The sequence below is a fragment of the Mirounga leonina genome, unplaced genomic scaffold (assembly GCF_011800145.1).
Source record: "Mirounga leonina isolate KUSES-001 unplaced genomic scaffold, KU_Mleo_1.0 Mir_125, whole genome shotgun sequence".
Taxonomy (NCBI): Eukaryota; Metazoa; Chordata; class Mammalia; order Carnivora; family Phocidae; genus Mirounga; species Mirounga leonina.
Genome location: NW_023270305.1, coordinates 28,164,624 through 28,181,911, shown reverse-complemented (window position 1 = coordinate 28,181,911; position 17,288 = coordinate 28,164,624). Strand labels below are relative to the sequence as shown.

Below are 17,288 nucleotides of genomic sequence, written 5' to 3'. Positions count from 1 at the left end.
TTACTGGTGACAGATTCCCTTAATCTTTGTGTAAGCAAGTCTTTATTTCTTCACTTTTGAAGGGATAATTTCACTGCATACCAAATTCATTTTTCCTTTTAACACTTACTCCACTCTCTTCTTGTTTGTGTGGTTTCCAGAGAAGTCAATGTAATTCTTCTCCTTGCTTCCCTATAGGCAGGGTAGTTTTATTCCACTGGCTTCTTTGAATATTTTTTTCTGGTCTGATTTTCTGCAGTTTGAATACAACTTGCCTGGGTGTAGAGTTTTGGCTATTTTTCCTGCCTTGTGTTCTCTGAGATTCCTAGATCCTTGATTTAGCGTCTGTCATTAATTTTAGAAATTTCTCAACTATTATTGCTCTAAATATTTTTTCTGTTCCTTTCTCGTTTTCTTCTGCCTTCTAATATTCCCATTACACATGTATTGCACCTACTGTAATTGTCCCACAACTCTTTTTTTTTTTTTAAGATTTTATTTATTTATTTGAGAGAGAGAGAATGAGAGACAGAGAGCATGAGAGGGAGGAGGGTCAGAGGGAGAAGCAGACTCCCTGCCAAGCAGGGAGCCCGATGCGGGACTTGATCCCGGGACTCCAGGATCATGACCTGAGCCGAAGGCAGTCACTTAACCAACTGAGCCACCCAGGCGCCCCTGTCCCTCAACTCTTGAATGTTCTTTTCTATCTTTTTAAATTTTTTTTCTCTTTGCAGATCAGTTTTGGAAGTTTCTGTTGACATTCTTACAAGCTGACGATTCTTTCCCAGCCATGTACAGCCTATTGAAGAGCTCATCAAAGAGAGTCTTCGTTTCTGTTATAGTGGTCTTTTTTTCCCTAGCGCTTCCTTTTGATCCCACCTCAGGGTTTCTGTTTGTCTGCTTACATTCCCATCTGTTCTTACATTTTTTCCTTTTCGCATTACAGCCCTTAGCATATTAATCATAATTTTTAAAAATCCCTGGTCTTATAATTCCAAAATCTTTGCTATATCTGTGTCTAGCTCTGATACTTGCTCTGTGTCTTCAAGCTGTGTTTTTTGTCTTTTAGTATGCCTTGTCATTTTTGTTAGAAGCCAGACCCGATCCACTGGGTAAAAGGAACTAAGATAAAACAGGCCTCTAGTGTAAGATTTATCTAGCTTGAGATTAGGCTGTGTTTACTGTTTGTTGCCAATGTAGAGGCTAAACTTTCCATTTGTGTCCTTATTTCTGTCTCCCCTGTTGGCTTTGAGTTTCCCTTAAGACTTGTTCTCAAATAAGATCTGAGGTGTTAGTTGTGTTGTCGTCCCCCTCATACTGGCTCCAGTGGTGGTTTCTCTGGCGAGCTGTTATTCTCTGTATTCACCAGTCTGTCTCCCCAGTTTCAGAGGCAGCAGTTTGCCCTATGACTTCAGTTCTTTAATGGATCTTTGAAGACTTGTTGATTTTCAGTTTGTTTTTGTTTTACTGTGGGGGTGGAGTGATGACTTCCATGCTCCTTAATGTGCCAGATTAGAAACCAGAAGTCTACTTTTTTATACTTGATTTTGAACACGTGGATTTTTTTAAATTACTTAAAATCTGTTACAACTTTATGTCAGTGGTCTTTCTCCCCAAACCAATAACCCCACTGTTATTAAAAATAGCAAGACAAATCCAATTTGAAGGACATTCTACAATTTATCTGACCTAATACTCCTTGGAACTGTCATGGTCACCTAAAACAAAAAGTTTGAAACTGTTACAGCTTAGTGGAGGAGACCAAGGAGACTTGATGGATTTGTCCTGAAACATTAAAGAAAAACTACCAAAATCCAGATAAAGAGTGGGTTTAGGAACCTACCAGTGTGGGTTCTGTCTTTGGGACAAAGGGACCATGGTTATTAAATGCTAACAGGGGAAACTGGGTGCAGAGCAAACAGAAACTCTACTGTCTTTGTGTAACTTTTTTGTAAATTGAAAACTATCCTAAAATAAAATTTTTACATCAATAAAAAATTATAATTATTCTATTAGAAATATTGGTACAATTATACTTTGCCCATTTTGTCCAGGTGTAAAACACTTGTGTTTTTCAAAGGCATATGGTAGAGCTTTGTTCAGCACTTTACCGAGGATCTTTATGTGTACTTTCTAACATCACAACAGTCTTGCCAAGTAGACAGCACAGGTGTTACCCCTCTGATATGAGAACATTGGTGAAGAGAGAATGTCTGCCCCCTTCCTGCCATTCAGTGGCAGGCCTGGTGCCCAGCAGTGCTGCTTCTCTTCCCCCGGCCCAGCATTTACAAAGGGGAGCTGTTTTGTGGCAGGTGTTTTAACTCCTTGAAGAAGAAAAACATTTCCTGAGGGAGCTATATATCCATTTGTATTTATTAAAGCAAGCAAGCACCAAGAAAATTCTACAAATACAAAACTTACCAGAAATAATGTTTTGAGCCTTTTTTTTTTTCATTTTGACTCCTGTGTCTTCAAGGTTCCTTGCTGGTCTATGTCGATCACCTTCTTGGAGAAGGGGCCTTTGCCCAGGTCTATGAAGTTACCCATGGAGAGGTGAATGATACCAAAAATAAACAGAAATTTGTTTTAAAGGTAAATAATTTGAGCAGTTCATTGTGTAGTATAGAAATGAATTTTAGAACTTGAGTCTGTCAGCCTCTTTTTTCTTTTTCAAGGCAATGGTGATTTCATTTAGGTCTAGTCCATGGTTAAGAAACAAAAACCATGTGGCAGGGATTTAGAATGGCCTTGCCGCAGAAATGATCTCACAGCAAGTCCCATACTTGAGCAGTAGTCCATAGCTTGTCATCACTTTCTACCCCACATCCTTTACTGGGGTAGAAGTTGCTTTCTGGCTATCGTTTTCCAGAACGTGAGGCTGGATGTGAATGTCACACACCTGATTTGCAGGTCCAGAAGCCCGCCAACCCCTGGGAGTTCTACATCGGGACCCAGCTGATGGAGAGACTAAAGCCAAGCATGCGACACATGTTCATCAAATTCTATTCTGCCCACTTCTTCCAGAATGGCAGTGTATTAGTAGGAGATCTCTACAGCTATGGCACGTTGCTAGTAAGTGTCCTCATTATTATGATGAGAACGTGAGTTTGAAGTCCATTGTTGGCTGGTGGTTGGCTCCAACATTGTAGTTGGAGCTTCTGTTGGAGTGGTAGGTGGGGGCAAAGCTCTTGACTTGAGATCTCATCCATCGTGAGGAACCAATTCAGGATTCCACTCTGTGTTGTTTCTAGAATGCTATTAACCTCTATAAAAACACCCCAGAGAAAGTGATGCCACAAGCTCTAGTCCTGTCCTTTGCGATCAGGATGCTCTACATGATTGAGCAAGTGCACGACTGTGAAATAATTCATGGAGACATTAAGCCAGACAATTTCATACTTGGAAACAGGCAAGTGTTGCACTTTGAACGCAGTTCTTACTGTGTCCCCAGCAGCCTTTTATTATTTGTGCTCATGGCGCCTGGCCCTTGTTTGTGTTTAATACAGATTTTTGGAACAGGATGGTGAAGATGATGATGCATCTGCTGGCCTGGCACTGATTGACCTGGGTCAGAGTATAGACATGAAACTTTTTCCAAAAGGAACTACATTTACAGCAAAGTGTGAGACATCTGGTTTTCAGTGTACTGAGATGCTCAGCAACAAACCATGGAGCTACCAGGTATGGAACCAAAGGGAGAGATTTGAAAATCGTTTCCTTTGTTATACTTGCTATATTTTAAAAATGAACTGGGGGATCTTGTTAGTTTGAGCCAGTCTTGTCATCTTCTGTCCTTGGATTTAAGACCATGCTCGTGTGTTGTTTTCAGTGATGGACACACCCCACGGCTAGAGGCTTCAGAGTGCAGAGGGAGGCCAACCACCAGAGTCCCGGGGCGGGGGGGTTGGGGAACGTCTAAGCTGACCGTGTGCAAGAGGGGCTGAAGTGCCGTGTTTGCCCCCGGATAGCAAAACGGACTTGAGAAGGACACAGTAGCTCCGGAAGAACACCTTTCCAAGGGGCTGCCTCCAGCACAGCCCGGACAGGCATTCAGCAGGGCGTATCAGCGGGACACTGAACAAATGGCTTCCCAAAATTATTTAAAAGCAAAATCCTGTGATTATTTACCTAGCTGTAGAAGTTAGAGAGACCTCTTCCTATGCTCACGTGTGAGTAACTATTCTGGTCATAGACACTGAGACTTCCTTTATAGATGGATTACTTTGGAGTTGCTGCGACAGTATACTGCATGCTCTTTGGCACTTACATGAAAGTGAAAAAGGAAGGAGGAGTCTGGAAGCCGGAAGGTCTTTTTAGGAGGTGAGTATTTGCGTCGGTGCTGCAGCAAAAGAGCACGAACAGCAGAATGGTGGGTTCTGTCTGGTGGAAAACGGATCTCTGTCACTGCCCAGAAAAGCCCCGCCTTGGGGTGGACGCGGCGCACCGTGAGCGAGTTCCACAGCCCCGCAGCTGCTGGTGCAGCCGGTGCCCGCCCGGACCCACTGAGAGCGGGCGGAGGGGCGGGCATCCCGTCCACACTCTGATGTTTCTCTTCACCCTTCACAGAAATCGCCTGGTGCCCCTGAACCTTAAGGTTTTTACTTGTTTCCTTGCCTTTATAAATAAATGGGAATAATGCCGAGCACACTTTCCTAAGAAGTTTCTTATAAGAAGCAAAGGCAAATCATGTATGTGAAAGTGCTTTGTCAGTTATAAAGTAACGTGACGAGGCAGCTGGCTGTCCCAGGGCAGGGTTTTAAGTCCCATGCCTGGGTGACTTTAGTTTTTGTAAGACTGTTCTCATCTGTAAAATGGTAGTGAAAATTAACTAGACTAGAGCTCTTCCTTTTTTTTTTTTTTTTTTAAGATTTTATTTATTTATTTGAGAGAGAGAGAATGAGAGAGAGCACATGAGAGTGGGGAGGGTCAGAGGGAGAAGCAGACTCCCTGCCGAGCAGGGAGCCCGATGCGGGACTCGATCCAGGGACTCCAGGATCATGATCTGAGCCGAAGGCAGTCGCTTAACCAACTGAGCCACCCAGGCACCCCGACTAGAGCTCTTCCTATCCACATAGATGGCTCTCTTAACACAGTCACGTGAATAAGCTATTGTGATGTTTAGGTATTTGGTACATGCATGTTCATTATATCACTTATACTTTTGTTAACTTTTTTTTTTTTTGAGGTATAAAAACATACGTAGAAAAGTACGCTCACCTTTAGTGTCCAGAAGGCCTAGTGGAGTTTTACATGTTTGTATCTTGAAGAAATTTAAGCTGGGACTCCCCCCAGCCCCTCATGTACACACCCACCCACCTCAACAACAACAAAAAAAAAGCAGTCGGAGGTAATTTTATGAAATGTAGCATCAGTATATAAATAAGATTAGATTCAAGCCCTGAAGGAAAACTTAGAACAGCTATGATTTATTCTGCATAATGAGTCGTCAAATTTAGCAAATACTTTATTCCTTCTCTTGCTCATAATCAGAGGACCAGAGAGTTATTCACAAGGCTTCTGTCTGATCACCAGAGCCGAGAAAAGTCTTACCCCTCAGCAGGCCTGATAGTAGTGAGCTGAATTTAGTTGTGGTCTGCTTTTTGCCCTGTGCCTTATCTGCATGCTCTGAGGGGTTTGCAGTTAATTTTAAGGCTTCCAGGAGTTGTCTACCTGGTCCCAGCACACACGCAGTTAGGCTCGTCAGAACCATTCAGTCAGCTTATCAGATGCTGGCAGTATGGGATAGAAAGCTAGCCAAAAGCAGATTGATTTTCTTAAAAATAAATAAAAGAAAGTTCTTCCACTGAAGACCTATTACTACACTAAGACTACTTAAGTCATTTTTTGGAGTAAAGTGTGTATAAGACATTTAGTTGGATCTTTAATTTCTCTTACTTAGATTCAACATTCTGATTCCTGGGGCGCCTGGGTGGTTCAGTCGGTTAAGCGTCTGCCTTCGGCTCAGGCCATGATCCCAGGGTCCTGGGATCGAGCCCCGCATCGGGCTCCCTACTCGGCGGGAAGCCTGCTTCTCTCTCTCCCACTCCCCCGCTGTTTTCCTGCTCTCGCTGTGTCTCTCTCTGTCAGATAAATAAATCTTTAAAAAAAAAAAGAAAACCATTCCGATTCCTGATGCATTAAGCTGAGTTTAGGTGAAGTTCTGTTCAGCTGTCCGGGCGTGTAGAAGGCAGAGGCCAGAGTGAGGTTGCCCGGTATGTTGAACACTACACTTTATCTTGTCTTTATGCATTGTCTCTCCAGGCTTCCTCATCTGGATATGTGGAGTGAATTCTTTCACATCATGTTGAATATTCCAGACTGTCATCATCTTCCATCTTTGGATTTGTTAAGGCAAAAGCTGAAGAAACTATTTCAACAACACTATACAAACAAGATTAAGACCCTACGTAATAGGCTAATTGTACTGCTCTTAGAATATAAGCGTTCTCGAAAATAAAACATGGACATTCCCTAGCAATCACTTTGTAAATGCTGCCTGTTCACTTTGACCCTTGATGTTTTCCTCATTTATTGTTTATATACATGTTTCTTAAAAATAAAGTCCACAAAATATATCCATGTGACTTGGATGTTACAAATATTTCAGCAAAGTATACAACCTGGTAAGGTGCCCCCGCATAGCAGGCTGATGGGGCGCCTCTTGGGATGCAGGCATTCATGAGAATAATTTGGATCCAAATATTCTCCTAAAATCACCTTTAACACTGACCTGTTCACTTTAAGCCAAAAACTTTTTCTAAGTTGAGGGTTTGTATTTGTATATAATAAACAAAAATTCTCCAAAGATAGTCAAAGGATTTCAAGTTTTTATGGATAAAATTTGCCTGTTTTTTTTTAAGATTTATTTATTTATTTGAGAGATAGAATGGGGGGAGGGGCAGAGGGAAAGAGAATCCTCAAGCAGACTCCCCGCTGAGCGAGGAGCCCCGTGCAGGGCTCGATTCCAAGACCCTGAGATCATGACCTGAACCGAAATCAAGAGTCGGATGCTTAACCGACTGAGCCACCCAGGCGCCCCAAAATTTGCCTGTTCTTTATTGTACCATTCTTCAGGGCTGTCCCTGGGAAATATTACAGGTATAAATCTTAAGCTTATTTTTTTAAAGTACCATTCAAAGAAATATCTCCCATCTTGAAAATAGTTTTACAAGCTGTATAAATCATTAATTACCTCTAAAATTATAGCAGCCAACTTAGCATTTATCGACTTTTAAAGCTGGAAGGGTCCTGTAACCTGAACTGAACTTCATTTCTCCATCCCTCCCTCCTTACCTTAGCATTATGATGAAAAGAAATCTGCAGTGACACCCAATTCAAGTGCACAGAGTGAACTGTTTCCTCCTACCCTTAACTCCCAGCCTGTTCTAGGAGCAACCATGACTCATTTTTTTTTAATCTTTCAAGAATGACTCTATGCATATTTCTGTATATTTTTCATACAACTGGCATAATTGTGGTTTTTTAAATTTAATGTATAGACTATATTTACATATAGGATAGTCTCATTTTTGTTAATGACTGTGTAATATTTCATTATATGATGTATCTGTTAATTCCTAGAAACAAATTTCTGGGTCAAAGGTGAGTGCATTTAAAATTTTATGTTAGTGGGCACCTGGGTGGCTCAGTTGGTTAAGCATCTGCTTTCCACTCAGGTCATGATCCCAGGATCCTGGGATCGAGCCCCGCATTGGGCTCCCAGCTCCCCACTCCCTTCCCTTCTGCTTCCTGCTCCCCCTGCTTGTGCCCACGCTCTCTTTCTGACAAATAAATAAAATCTTAAAAAAAAAAAAAAAACAGAAAAAAGGTCCTCTAATTTTTTTATACTAGTACTAATTTAAACACTTAGGACTAAACTTTTGGTTGCTTAAATCAGATCTAATTTTTTCCTATTTTTCCTAGCTGGTAGTTTGAATACATGAAGCCTGTTGGTTTTGGGGCAGAGGGGGGGAAGCTTTTCAGATGATTCTTTTGAAGTTTCCCAGTAAATAGTCTTCACTATGAAAATCTTGCGTATGTCTTTCCCAGGTTTTCACTGGTGATTTTTCTCTTGCTGGCTGTTGAGAAGAGAGCTGAGCACTGCCCGCCCCCACCTTTGGCTCCAGTGGGAGCTCTTCTCATGCTGACCCAGTAAGCTCACAGCGCTGGCCTGAGGGAGACGGGTTTAATCATTTGAAGGAGTACCCATCCACTTCTTCTTACAAACATGAATTACGGTACTTTTCTAGTTTTCTTGCCCATCTTTCCATATTTACTCAAAGTGTCAACATAACCGAGTACTGATAAAGCCAAGTTTGTGGGGTCTTTTTTTTCTTTTGAAAATGACTGTTTTGAGAAGAAAGCAAGACAAAAGAAGATACGGGTGCTGTTTACTAAACTAAGAGCAAAGCGTGTCCCTCCGTGAAAGGCCGCTGTGGGTGCCTTCAATCTTGGGCTGGGAGGACACTTGGTGTCTGGCCCCTGTTCCCACCAGCCCGTTTGCTATTACTGGATCTTCAGCTTCCACCACACTCCAAATATCCTCCGTGTTATTCACACCAACAGCCTCAGCCTGACCACGGTGTTGTCCCAGCACTGCTGTTGCCCATCTGGTGTCTGATCTACGCCAAGGGCTTTACTTAAATAAACTTCACAGCCTCATTTCCTAGCAACAACTTGTCTCCAGGGAGAAAGGCTCCATCTGAACAAAGTAAGTTACTTGGAGCATTTCAGCCAAAGTCTTTTTTTTTTTTTTTGTCCGTTACCTGGTACAAATTATAGCAATCATCTTTAATTATAAATTAGTTGTCTGCATTGCACACACACACAACACAATGTTTATCTGCACAAGGAAAAAGGCTCTATCTAAAGGACAGCTGAAACGGATGCATGAGAAGTCAGCACTGGGAGGGAGGAAACGCAGCTCACTCCACTAAGGAGACTGAACTTTCCTTGAGGACAGAGCTGGGTCTTATCCATCTGTGTCTCCTGCAAAGCTGAGCAGGGGTGCAAGTCATGCTAAGTGCTCCAACATTGGCTAGACTCAGTGTAGGTTCAGATTTAATATCTATCTTGGGTCAAGGCATCTCCTATTCATTCTTGGCCCCGGACTCCACATTCTAACTTCTAGCTAAGAATCAATCTGGTCCCTTAGGAGATTCAGAGACTCCTCTTATCAGTGCCTTTTCCCTCTGGATCATATCTGTGGTCTAAGGCAATGATTCTAAAATTTATTTTTCCAAAGACTATGGAACTATAAGTGGCAAGAGCTCCTAAATAGCTGGGCATTTGGCATAGTCTCTAAGGACACCTGCAAGCTATTATTACTCCACACCTTTCTATGCCACTGATCCTAGGAGTCCTCATGCTTGGTCTTCCGTTTCCCCCATCACAGCCAATCCATCTGTCCATCGGTTCCATTCTGGAATGTTTCAGACAAACCCACTTCTGGACTGGCTAGGTTATAAGCAGGCTAAGGTGCTATAAGAGAGAACCCCCCCACACCCCACACGCAGACACAGTAGCTTAGAAAAGACACGTGATTTCAGTCTCCTGTTACAGTCTAGGGGGACGTGATGGCGTGCTGGCACTGACTCTGCCGCCCTTCACAGGCTTCCAGGATGTTCTGATGGTTGCCATTCTCAGTCAGGAAGTGGACAAGATGGAGAGCCTACGCCCAAGGGCAGGACCTGTGAGGTGCAAACCCAGATTGGGCTCCGAGCCCCAGGGGCTGACACAATCATATTGCCCCATCCCCCTGCCGGGAAGACAGGAATGAAGTGCCCAGCTGGGAGACCATGTGCCAAAACGTGGGGGTGACAATTTCATTGAAAGGCAGAAGAAAGACCCAGAGAAAGGGGCCAACGGCCACCACAACTGTTGCTTCCCCTTCCTCTGAGACTGTTCCCATGAAGGGGGCGGTGGGGCCTCCTGGTGGCCACAGGGGCTGCTGCAAGTCCGGAGTAATTGGTCCCAGGCTCTCTCCCCCAAGGACTCAGCCATGAAGAAAATTACACAACAAGGTTTACTCTGTTACTGTTTAATGTCGAACAGGTGGAACAATGTATAGGTCCGTGAATAGGTCAAGTCTTCAATAAATCAGGAAACACCGATGGTACGGAACACTTGGCAGCATTTTGTGTGTGTATGTATATACGCACACATGTATCTCAAGATGAAAAATACTGCTAAGTGAAAAAAGATTCTTGAACTATATATATAAAAATGTCATGACATCCCACTTTAGGATAAAAAAATGCAATTACAGTTGACCCTTGAACATGAGTTTGAACTCATAGGCAGGTCCACTAATATATGGATTTTTTTAAAAAAATTACAGTACTCTAAGTGTATTTTCTCTTCCTTATGACTTAACATTTTATTTTCTCTAGCTTACTTTATTGTAAGAATATAGTATATACTACACATTACATGTAAATTATGTGTTAATCAGCTGTTTATGTTACTGGCAAGGCTTTTCTGGCCAACAGTAGGCTGTTAGTAAAGTTTTGAGGGGGAGTAAAAAGTGATATGCAGATTTCGGACTGTGCTGGGGTCAGTGACCCTACCCCCTGACCCTGTGTTGGTCAAGGGTCCGCTGCACATCATATATTCATATGCATGACAGACATGACTGTAAATGGGTAGGTGTGTTTCCAGAAGGACAAACAACAAACTCAGCATCACCACTGGGAAGGGGGCCTCAGATTGTGAGTGGAAGAATGAAGGGGAGGTGGGCGTCAGGAGAAGCAAGAATACAGAGCAACTTCTGACTTTTTACTATATTTCTGTGTTTTTGGTTTTTTTGTTGTTTTTTTACAATGTCTGCATAGTTCCTCATCTAAAAATGCCCAGCACATGTTCAAGTTAAAAAAATGAAGTTGCCACTCGGTACATGGAGTGTATAATATTTAGTATAACGATACATGTTAGCTATAAAGGAATAAGAGCAGTCTGGAGGCTGGCAGGACTCCATAAATCCCATGAGATGGGTCAGTGACGCCCCACCTTCCAGGGATCATTATGGTAACGAAATTCTAAAGCAGCAATACTGAATACCAGGTGTGGCTTTGAACCAGGAACAGCACTCTGAGAGAGCAAGCTCGCCCGTCCTCCTCCTTCAGCCCCCCCAGTCTTGGGAGGGAGGTACCATCTATCCCAACTGCAGGGGAGAAAAGGGGGCACACAGCGATTATGGGGCATGGTCAGTGGGGAGGAGGGTATAATACCAGACGATCTGGCCCCAGAGTCCGTGCCCGAAACCTTGCCTTTGCTCCTACACCAGAGGTCACCTTCAGAACCGAGGAAAAGGCGGCCCTCCCAAGCTAACTTCCGTTGTCACTCTGACAGGACACATGACTCAGGCCTCACTGCACTCGGAGACCTCAGGTCAAGGACCCCTGCCTTATAGTGGGGCCCGGGACGAGGTACAGAAGAATGAGGAGCTATATCCTGACAACATGCTCAAAATGCAATTGTGACATACGGCAGTCAGATTCATAGAGACGGAAGGTAGAATGGTGCTTGCCGGGGCCGGGGGCGGCGAGGGGTAGCCAGTGTGAAGATCAAAAGTTCTGGAGATCTGTTGCACAACAGTGTGAATATACTTAAAGCGAATAAATTATATGCTTAGAATTGGTTATGATGGTGACTTTTATGTTATGAGTATTTTCCACAATTAAAAACTGTGTTAATAAAATGATTTTAATTTCCCAGAAGGAGCGTGTCACTGCATTGGGAGATTTCCAGCTGGGGAAAGTGACCTCGGAGAGAGACTTGCTCAAAATCTTGCTATCAGTGTCATTAATTAAAGAAGCTTTGAGAGCCTGCCCCAGAAAAAGAAGCAACTCTGACAGAATTTTCTTTTCACATTCATGTTTTTCTTCATTTTGAATAAACACCGCATCAAAGAGCTTCTATACTAGATATATTCCTTTACCATATTTAAATATTCAAAAGTCATTCACGTGACACTGTAGCACAGGATTTAATAGAATAGCAAAATATCATATAAAAATAAATGAAAAGCTTTCATATCCCCACGGAAAGGACTTCTCACACGTACGGACGGACATGTGTAAGATAAGTGCTCCTCATAATCTCTTCCTAGATTTGCCCCTCCTTACTGCTCTGATCAGACCCCAGAACCACCCCAGGCGGGGCACACAGAAGGAGCCTCTCCACATCTCTCCACCGACCACTCCGGGCCCGTGCGGCCGAAGCGCAGGCTGGTCCGGGCACAGAGACAACTCGGGCTGGGAAAACCACCTCCAGAAAGCATGCGCAAGACGTGATGGCAGCTTAGCCTGGTTTCCAGGTGTGGACCCTTCCAGGCCAGAATCACGCGCTGTTTTCAAAATTGGGATTCTTGGGATATATGTCACCGGGCGAGAAGTTCAGAATCTCATCCAAGGAAGGGCCTTCATCCTCTGGAGCAATTTCGGACTCGAACATCTGCTGCAGCAGGGCGTCCACGGTCCTGTACTCTGGGAGGAAGGAGAAAGGCACGTGGAGCTCGCATGTGTTGGAGTTGGAGGGGAGCAGCCCGGGCAGAGCTCAGCTTTCTGGAAGGATGGCTCCTGAGTCAAAGACAATGCTCTAAGCATGGCTAGCCAAACAGCCTTTGAAAGAAAGGATGACGAAGTCAGAAAAGAATCACTCATCTCTGCTGGTGTGGACTCTACGGAGCTCCGCAACCAGGCAAGGCCCTGGAGACCAAGGAGCAGGTCTTCCCTGAAGGACGGAGGAGGGTAACTTCTGGTAGGGGCGTCCTGCTCATGCCACTGCGCCTGCAATCTATGCTGTGCTCCTCATTCTGAGTTAAGTGCAGGCACCCCGGCCAAGGCCCAAAGTGACAGTCAGGTTGCTCTGGGTTACTCAGCCCACCGCTGATGTGTGGAGAATAAAGCCCTTAAAGACTAAGCTGTGAAGGGCCCCCATGCCCTGGGCATAGAGTGAGGCCCTGGGGTTACCAGAGGAGGCAAAAAGACAGGGCCCAGCACAAAGGGAGCTTCAAGTCTACAAGGAAGACCGGCAGTGACCAAACTGTCACTCAACGACCAAATGGCATGCAGCCGGCATGGCGGGTCAGACTTGCATTCTGGAAACACCTCACCAGCTGCAGTGAGGAGCATGGATTGGAAGAAGTTTTGCATTGGGTTAAAACTTACTTTTTGATGCAATTCTGAAGTACAATCCTTTCAAGGACTTCCTTTTGTTGTCTCCATCATCCCCACTAAAGCCACTGTCCTTGGCGTCCATGTTATCAACGAGCTTCCCATCCTGCATTTCTTCTCTTCAAGGAAGAAGAGACATGAACAGGGTCAGGTCCCTCAGCTGAGTCCCTCACGCGTCCTCCCAGCCGTGGCCCCGTGGCACCGTCCAGCCGCATCCAGGGCTCTCCTCTCGTCAGTGAGGGTCCCTGAGGACGGCACACAGGCCCATGCCGGACACCACAGGGCACTGAGGGAGTGAACATGGCCAGTGAGCGACGACACCAGAGGGAACCCACTACTCACTCTTGGATTCCCACTCCAAGCTCTTGAATCTTCTTCTCGATGGCAGTTTCGATTTCACTTTTTTCTAAGGAGTACGCCACAAAAAATGCCTCCAAGATGAACGCTATGAAAATACTGAGAAAGGGTGAGAGGTACAGGGTGTGAGCCGTGGTCCAGGCAACAGGGGATCCTCATTCCAAAGAGTGTCTGAGCCGAAACAAGAAGGCAAATAGTTGCAAAGACAACACAACGCGGAAGGGAGAAATGACAGATGCAACATCTCTCAAGGATTGGACACAACTTGCCATTCTTCTGGTATAACTTATTTAAAAAGTGAATATTGGGGCGCCTGGGTGGCTCAGTCGTTAAGCATCTGCCTTCGGCTCAGGTCATGATCCCAGGGTCCTGGGATCGAGCCCCACATCAGGCTCCCTACTCCGCGGGAAGCCTGCTTCTCCCTCTCCCACTCCCCCTGCTTGTGTTCCCTCTCTCGCTGTGTCTCTCTCTCTCTCAAATAAATAAATAGAATCTTTTTTATAAATAAATAAATAAATAAAAATAAACAGTGACTGTTAAAAAGAAAATATGGTTTCTTTCTAGGGGAAGCTTAAGCCAAATACTTGCTGGTAAACAGTCCTCCGTGAATATCTCAAGTTTCTGCACAGCCCAGGTGGTCTGAGCAAAGGCACTGGGGGCCAACTTAGGGATGTTTGTCTACGGAGACAACCCAAGATGGAAAGCTCAGCGATGCCTCCCCCCAGACACAGTCCAGGATAACAAAGATAAAGAGCTCACCTTGCCCTCCCTGGGGATCTGCTTACATTCCAGGTGAAACTAAAGTCCCTCTCTCTCTCTCCACAGGGGAGGACAGACAAGCCCCAGCAGCCCTCTGTAAGATTAGTTTCCTTCTTTGGGGGTTCCCTCCTGCACTCCCACTCCAGCTGGTGCTCGCCACACTGCTCGGTGGAGACAAAGTTTCGGGAAACCGACCCAAGTAATAAACTGTCTTCGTCTCCGACCCAAGGTGCCGTGCTTTCTGTCCGTGCCTCTCTGGAGCATAGGCACACAGACTAACCTGCTGGCTGGCAGGTCGGGGAGACTCTCAGACCCTTCACCATTTCCGACGTAACAGCGCTGACGATGGAGCCCAGGGCTCCCACAACCCCCGCCTGCGTCTGAGAGGAGAGCGGCAGAAATACCCCTGCCCCTGCTGGTCCCCGCGCTCCGGCAACCTCGGCAGGAGCCACCCAGAGAGGCGTTTCTCTCTTGTTCCCTCTACGCCTTCCACCCAGCCTGTGTAAGGACAAGCAGCCCGACGGGAGGTACGCACGGGCTTTCTTCCCCTCCCCTCCCCTCCCCTCCCCTCCCCTCCCTCGGCCAGGATTCTCGAGTTACTCCAGAGCCACCGCGGGCCTGATGTGACAAGGAAAGCACAGGTACTGGGCTGTCCCCCCAGAAATGGCAGGCCCCAGGCTGTGAGAGAGGTATGACAACTGGAAAACCTCTCTGGAAGACCATTCCAGCCTTCAAGGGGACTCAGGCTCAGGTCCCATGAGGAACCAAGGAGCTAGAATCTGAGACGCTGGAACAGAAGCACTTCTGAGTGGTCGGATGTCACAGCGCCGCTCAGTGACTGAGGCCTCTCCTGGAAGAGGGGCCAGGACAGACCAGGGGCACAGTGCCCTCCTACCTGTGCAAGGACAGGGACGGACCAGAGTGGGACAACTAGGGAACTGACTCTGGGGCTCTGAGAAGCCACCAGATGGCTGGATTTAAGCAGAGGGTGAACGGTGCGCTCAGGGATGCTCCCAAGGGATTCGGTCTGGGTGGGGAAGGGGAGGGAGACTGGCCGGGACCCCAGGGTCCTTCTGACCCAAACAACTAACGAGACTACGAGACGTGTATCCTATACAGATGTGCCCCGGCAGACAATGATAAACACAAGTGCTAACAAAAGTCAGACCAAGGGAGAGCGGAGGAGACGTGGACTTGCCAAGGGGGCGGGAGTCAACTCACTTGACGATGAGAATGACGACCACAACATGGAAGCTGAGGAAGTACAGCTTTGCCGCCTGGTGAGTCACGAGGGCAAAGCCGCCTGCGAGGAGTATGCAGCTAAGGAACCAAACCTTCGGGGAGCTCGGCAGCCGCCCTGGATGTTCCTGTGGGCGCCCCGACCCCCACCCCAGGGAGCAGGCAGCCCCCGGGGCTCGGACGCCTGCGCAGAAAGGATATTGTGCCACTGGTTAACCACCGTGAGCTCCATCAGCACGATGAGCGAGGAGGCCAGGTCATTGAAGTTATTCTTGCAGTACCTGTCTCGGGCAAACGCTGAGTCTTTCAAGGCTGGGTTCCCACACACCAGAGCATCGGGGGTGGTGAAATTTGGGTCGAAGAACCGGACTTTGCCGTGGAAGGCCTCCATCCCGATGATGGCAAACACGTAGTAGACCACCTGTGATGGGCAGCCCTGGTCAGCAGGGGGCGCACGGAGCTGCAGCATCACGGGGCCAGGAGCGGGCCGAGACGCTGGAGGACTGTGGACATGGGTGACCCCGGCAGAAAGGGACGCTACTCTGATTCCGGGGTGGCTGCCCACCCCACCCCAGGCCCAAGCAGTGTCAGGGTGGGGAGGGGTGGACGCGGAGGGACAGAAGACACGGCGGCGGGACCACACCACGACCTCTCCCGTGGGCTTACAGAGTGGAAAACAAAGCTGCTGGGCAAGTTAGTGGCTTAAGTACTCAATAAACAACGGTTGGTCCTCTAAAAAAAAATAATAAAGTTGTATCTTTACCCTGTTTTTTTATAGGAAAATAAATTCCGAAAGTACCCTAGGGTCAAATGTAAAAAACAAACCAGGAAGGAATTGGAAAAAGAAAAAATTGAGTATGAAAAGGCCCCACTACACGTGACTATAAAAGATAAAAGATTATAAAATAATCTATAAAATAAAAGATTAGCAAATAGGACTATATAATTAATTTAAATTTTTATAGAGCCCCCCCAAATATAGAACAAAAATCCTTTATGCAGGGGAAAAAAAAAAAAACTCAAAAAACAAGTGACGGAGAAGGAAAAGTAATTCCACTGCAAAAAACTTACCAACAGCCTATTTCCTTAACTGTCAAAACACTCCTGCAAATCCTATTTAAAAACGAATAGAAGAATAGGCCAAGGGTATGAACACGCTGTTTACCGAAAAATAAGTGCGAGTGCCCAAAAGAGCCTGGAGAAGACACTCCGCCTCATGAAACACGACAGAAGTGCCCGTCAGAGCAGCATAGTGCAATTCTCTCCCCCAGACTGCGAGACAGGGCAATGATTCGGAAACCCCAGCTGTGGGGGGGGGGGGGACGGGCAGAGAGACAGCCTGTGACACGCTGTCGTCTGGGATACACGGGGAGCATGCGTTCGGAAGGCCACGTGCCACCATCCACCCGAGGTCTGAACCATCTCCCCTCTGACCTTGCAGCGCCATGCCCAGGGATGTATCCGGCGGGAACGGAAGCACTAAGATGCAGGTACAAGAACAGCCCTCCCCACATCACTTGTAATGGCCAAAAGGTGACAGCACCCAGTGGTCTGTCAGTCGAGAGGCTGGTCGGATGTGTTCTGGAGTCTTCCCTCCTTTTATTTTTATTTTTTATTTTATTTTTTTAAAGATTTTATTTATTTATTTGTCCGAGAGAGAAGGCATAAGGAGGGGCGGCAAGCAGAGGCTGAGGGAGAAGCAGGCTTCCCGCGGAGCAGGGAGCCCGATGCGGGGCTCGATCCCAGGACCCTGGGATCATGACCTGAGCTGAAGGCAGA

General features: G+C 46.2%; 2 protein-coding genes across 5 annotated transcripts in view; one reads left to right on the top strand and one right to left on the bottom strand.

Moving 5' to 3' along the window:
- Positions 1 to 6,554, top strand: part of BUB1 (BUB1 mitotic checkpoint serine/threonine kinase) — a 45,601-nt gene extending 39,047 nt beyond the window's left edge. Inside the window, exons 21-26 of the mRNA XM_035001035.1 lie at positions 2,456 to 2,571; positions 2,890 to 3,051; positions 3,231 to 3,388; positions 3,486 to 3,660; positions 4,193 to 4,299; positions 6,241 to 6,554. Coding sequence (XP_034856926.1) covers positions 2,456 to 2,571; positions 2,890 to 3,051; positions 3,231 to 3,388; positions 3,486 to 3,660; positions 4,193 to 4,299; positions 6,241 to 6,436 — 914 coding nt within the window. The 3' untranslated portion in view covers positions 6,437 to 6,554. The remainder of the gene's footprint in view (positions 1 to 2,455; positions 2,572 to 2,889; positions 3,052 to 3,230; positions 3,389 to 3,485; positions 3,661 to 4,192; positions 4,300 to 6,240) is intronic.
- Positions 6,555 to 10,002: 3,448 nt separating this feature from the next.
- LOC118007841 (two pore calcium channel protein 2-like) overlaps positions 10,003 to 17,288 on the bottom strand; it is a 38,873-nt gene continuing 31,587 nt past the window's right edge. For all 4 annotated transcript variants that reach the window (XM_035001031.1, XM_035001034.1, XM_035001033.1 and 1 more), the window contains 5 exons: positions 15,711 to 15,930; positions 15,492 to 15,582; positions 13,497 to 13,610; positions 13,149 to 13,273; positions 10,003 to 12,464 (listed from right to left, as the gene is read on the bottom strand). In XM_035001031.1, coding sequence (XP_034856922.1) covers positions 12,319 to 12,464; positions 13,149 to 13,273; positions 13,497 to 13,610; positions 15,492 to 15,582; positions 15,711 to 15,930 — 696 coding nt within the window. In that variant the 3' untranslated portion in view covers positions 10,003 to 12,318. The remainder of the gene's footprint in view (positions 12,465 to 13,148; positions 13,274 to 13,496; positions 13,611 to 15,491; positions 15,583 to 15,710; positions 15,931 to 17,288) is intronic.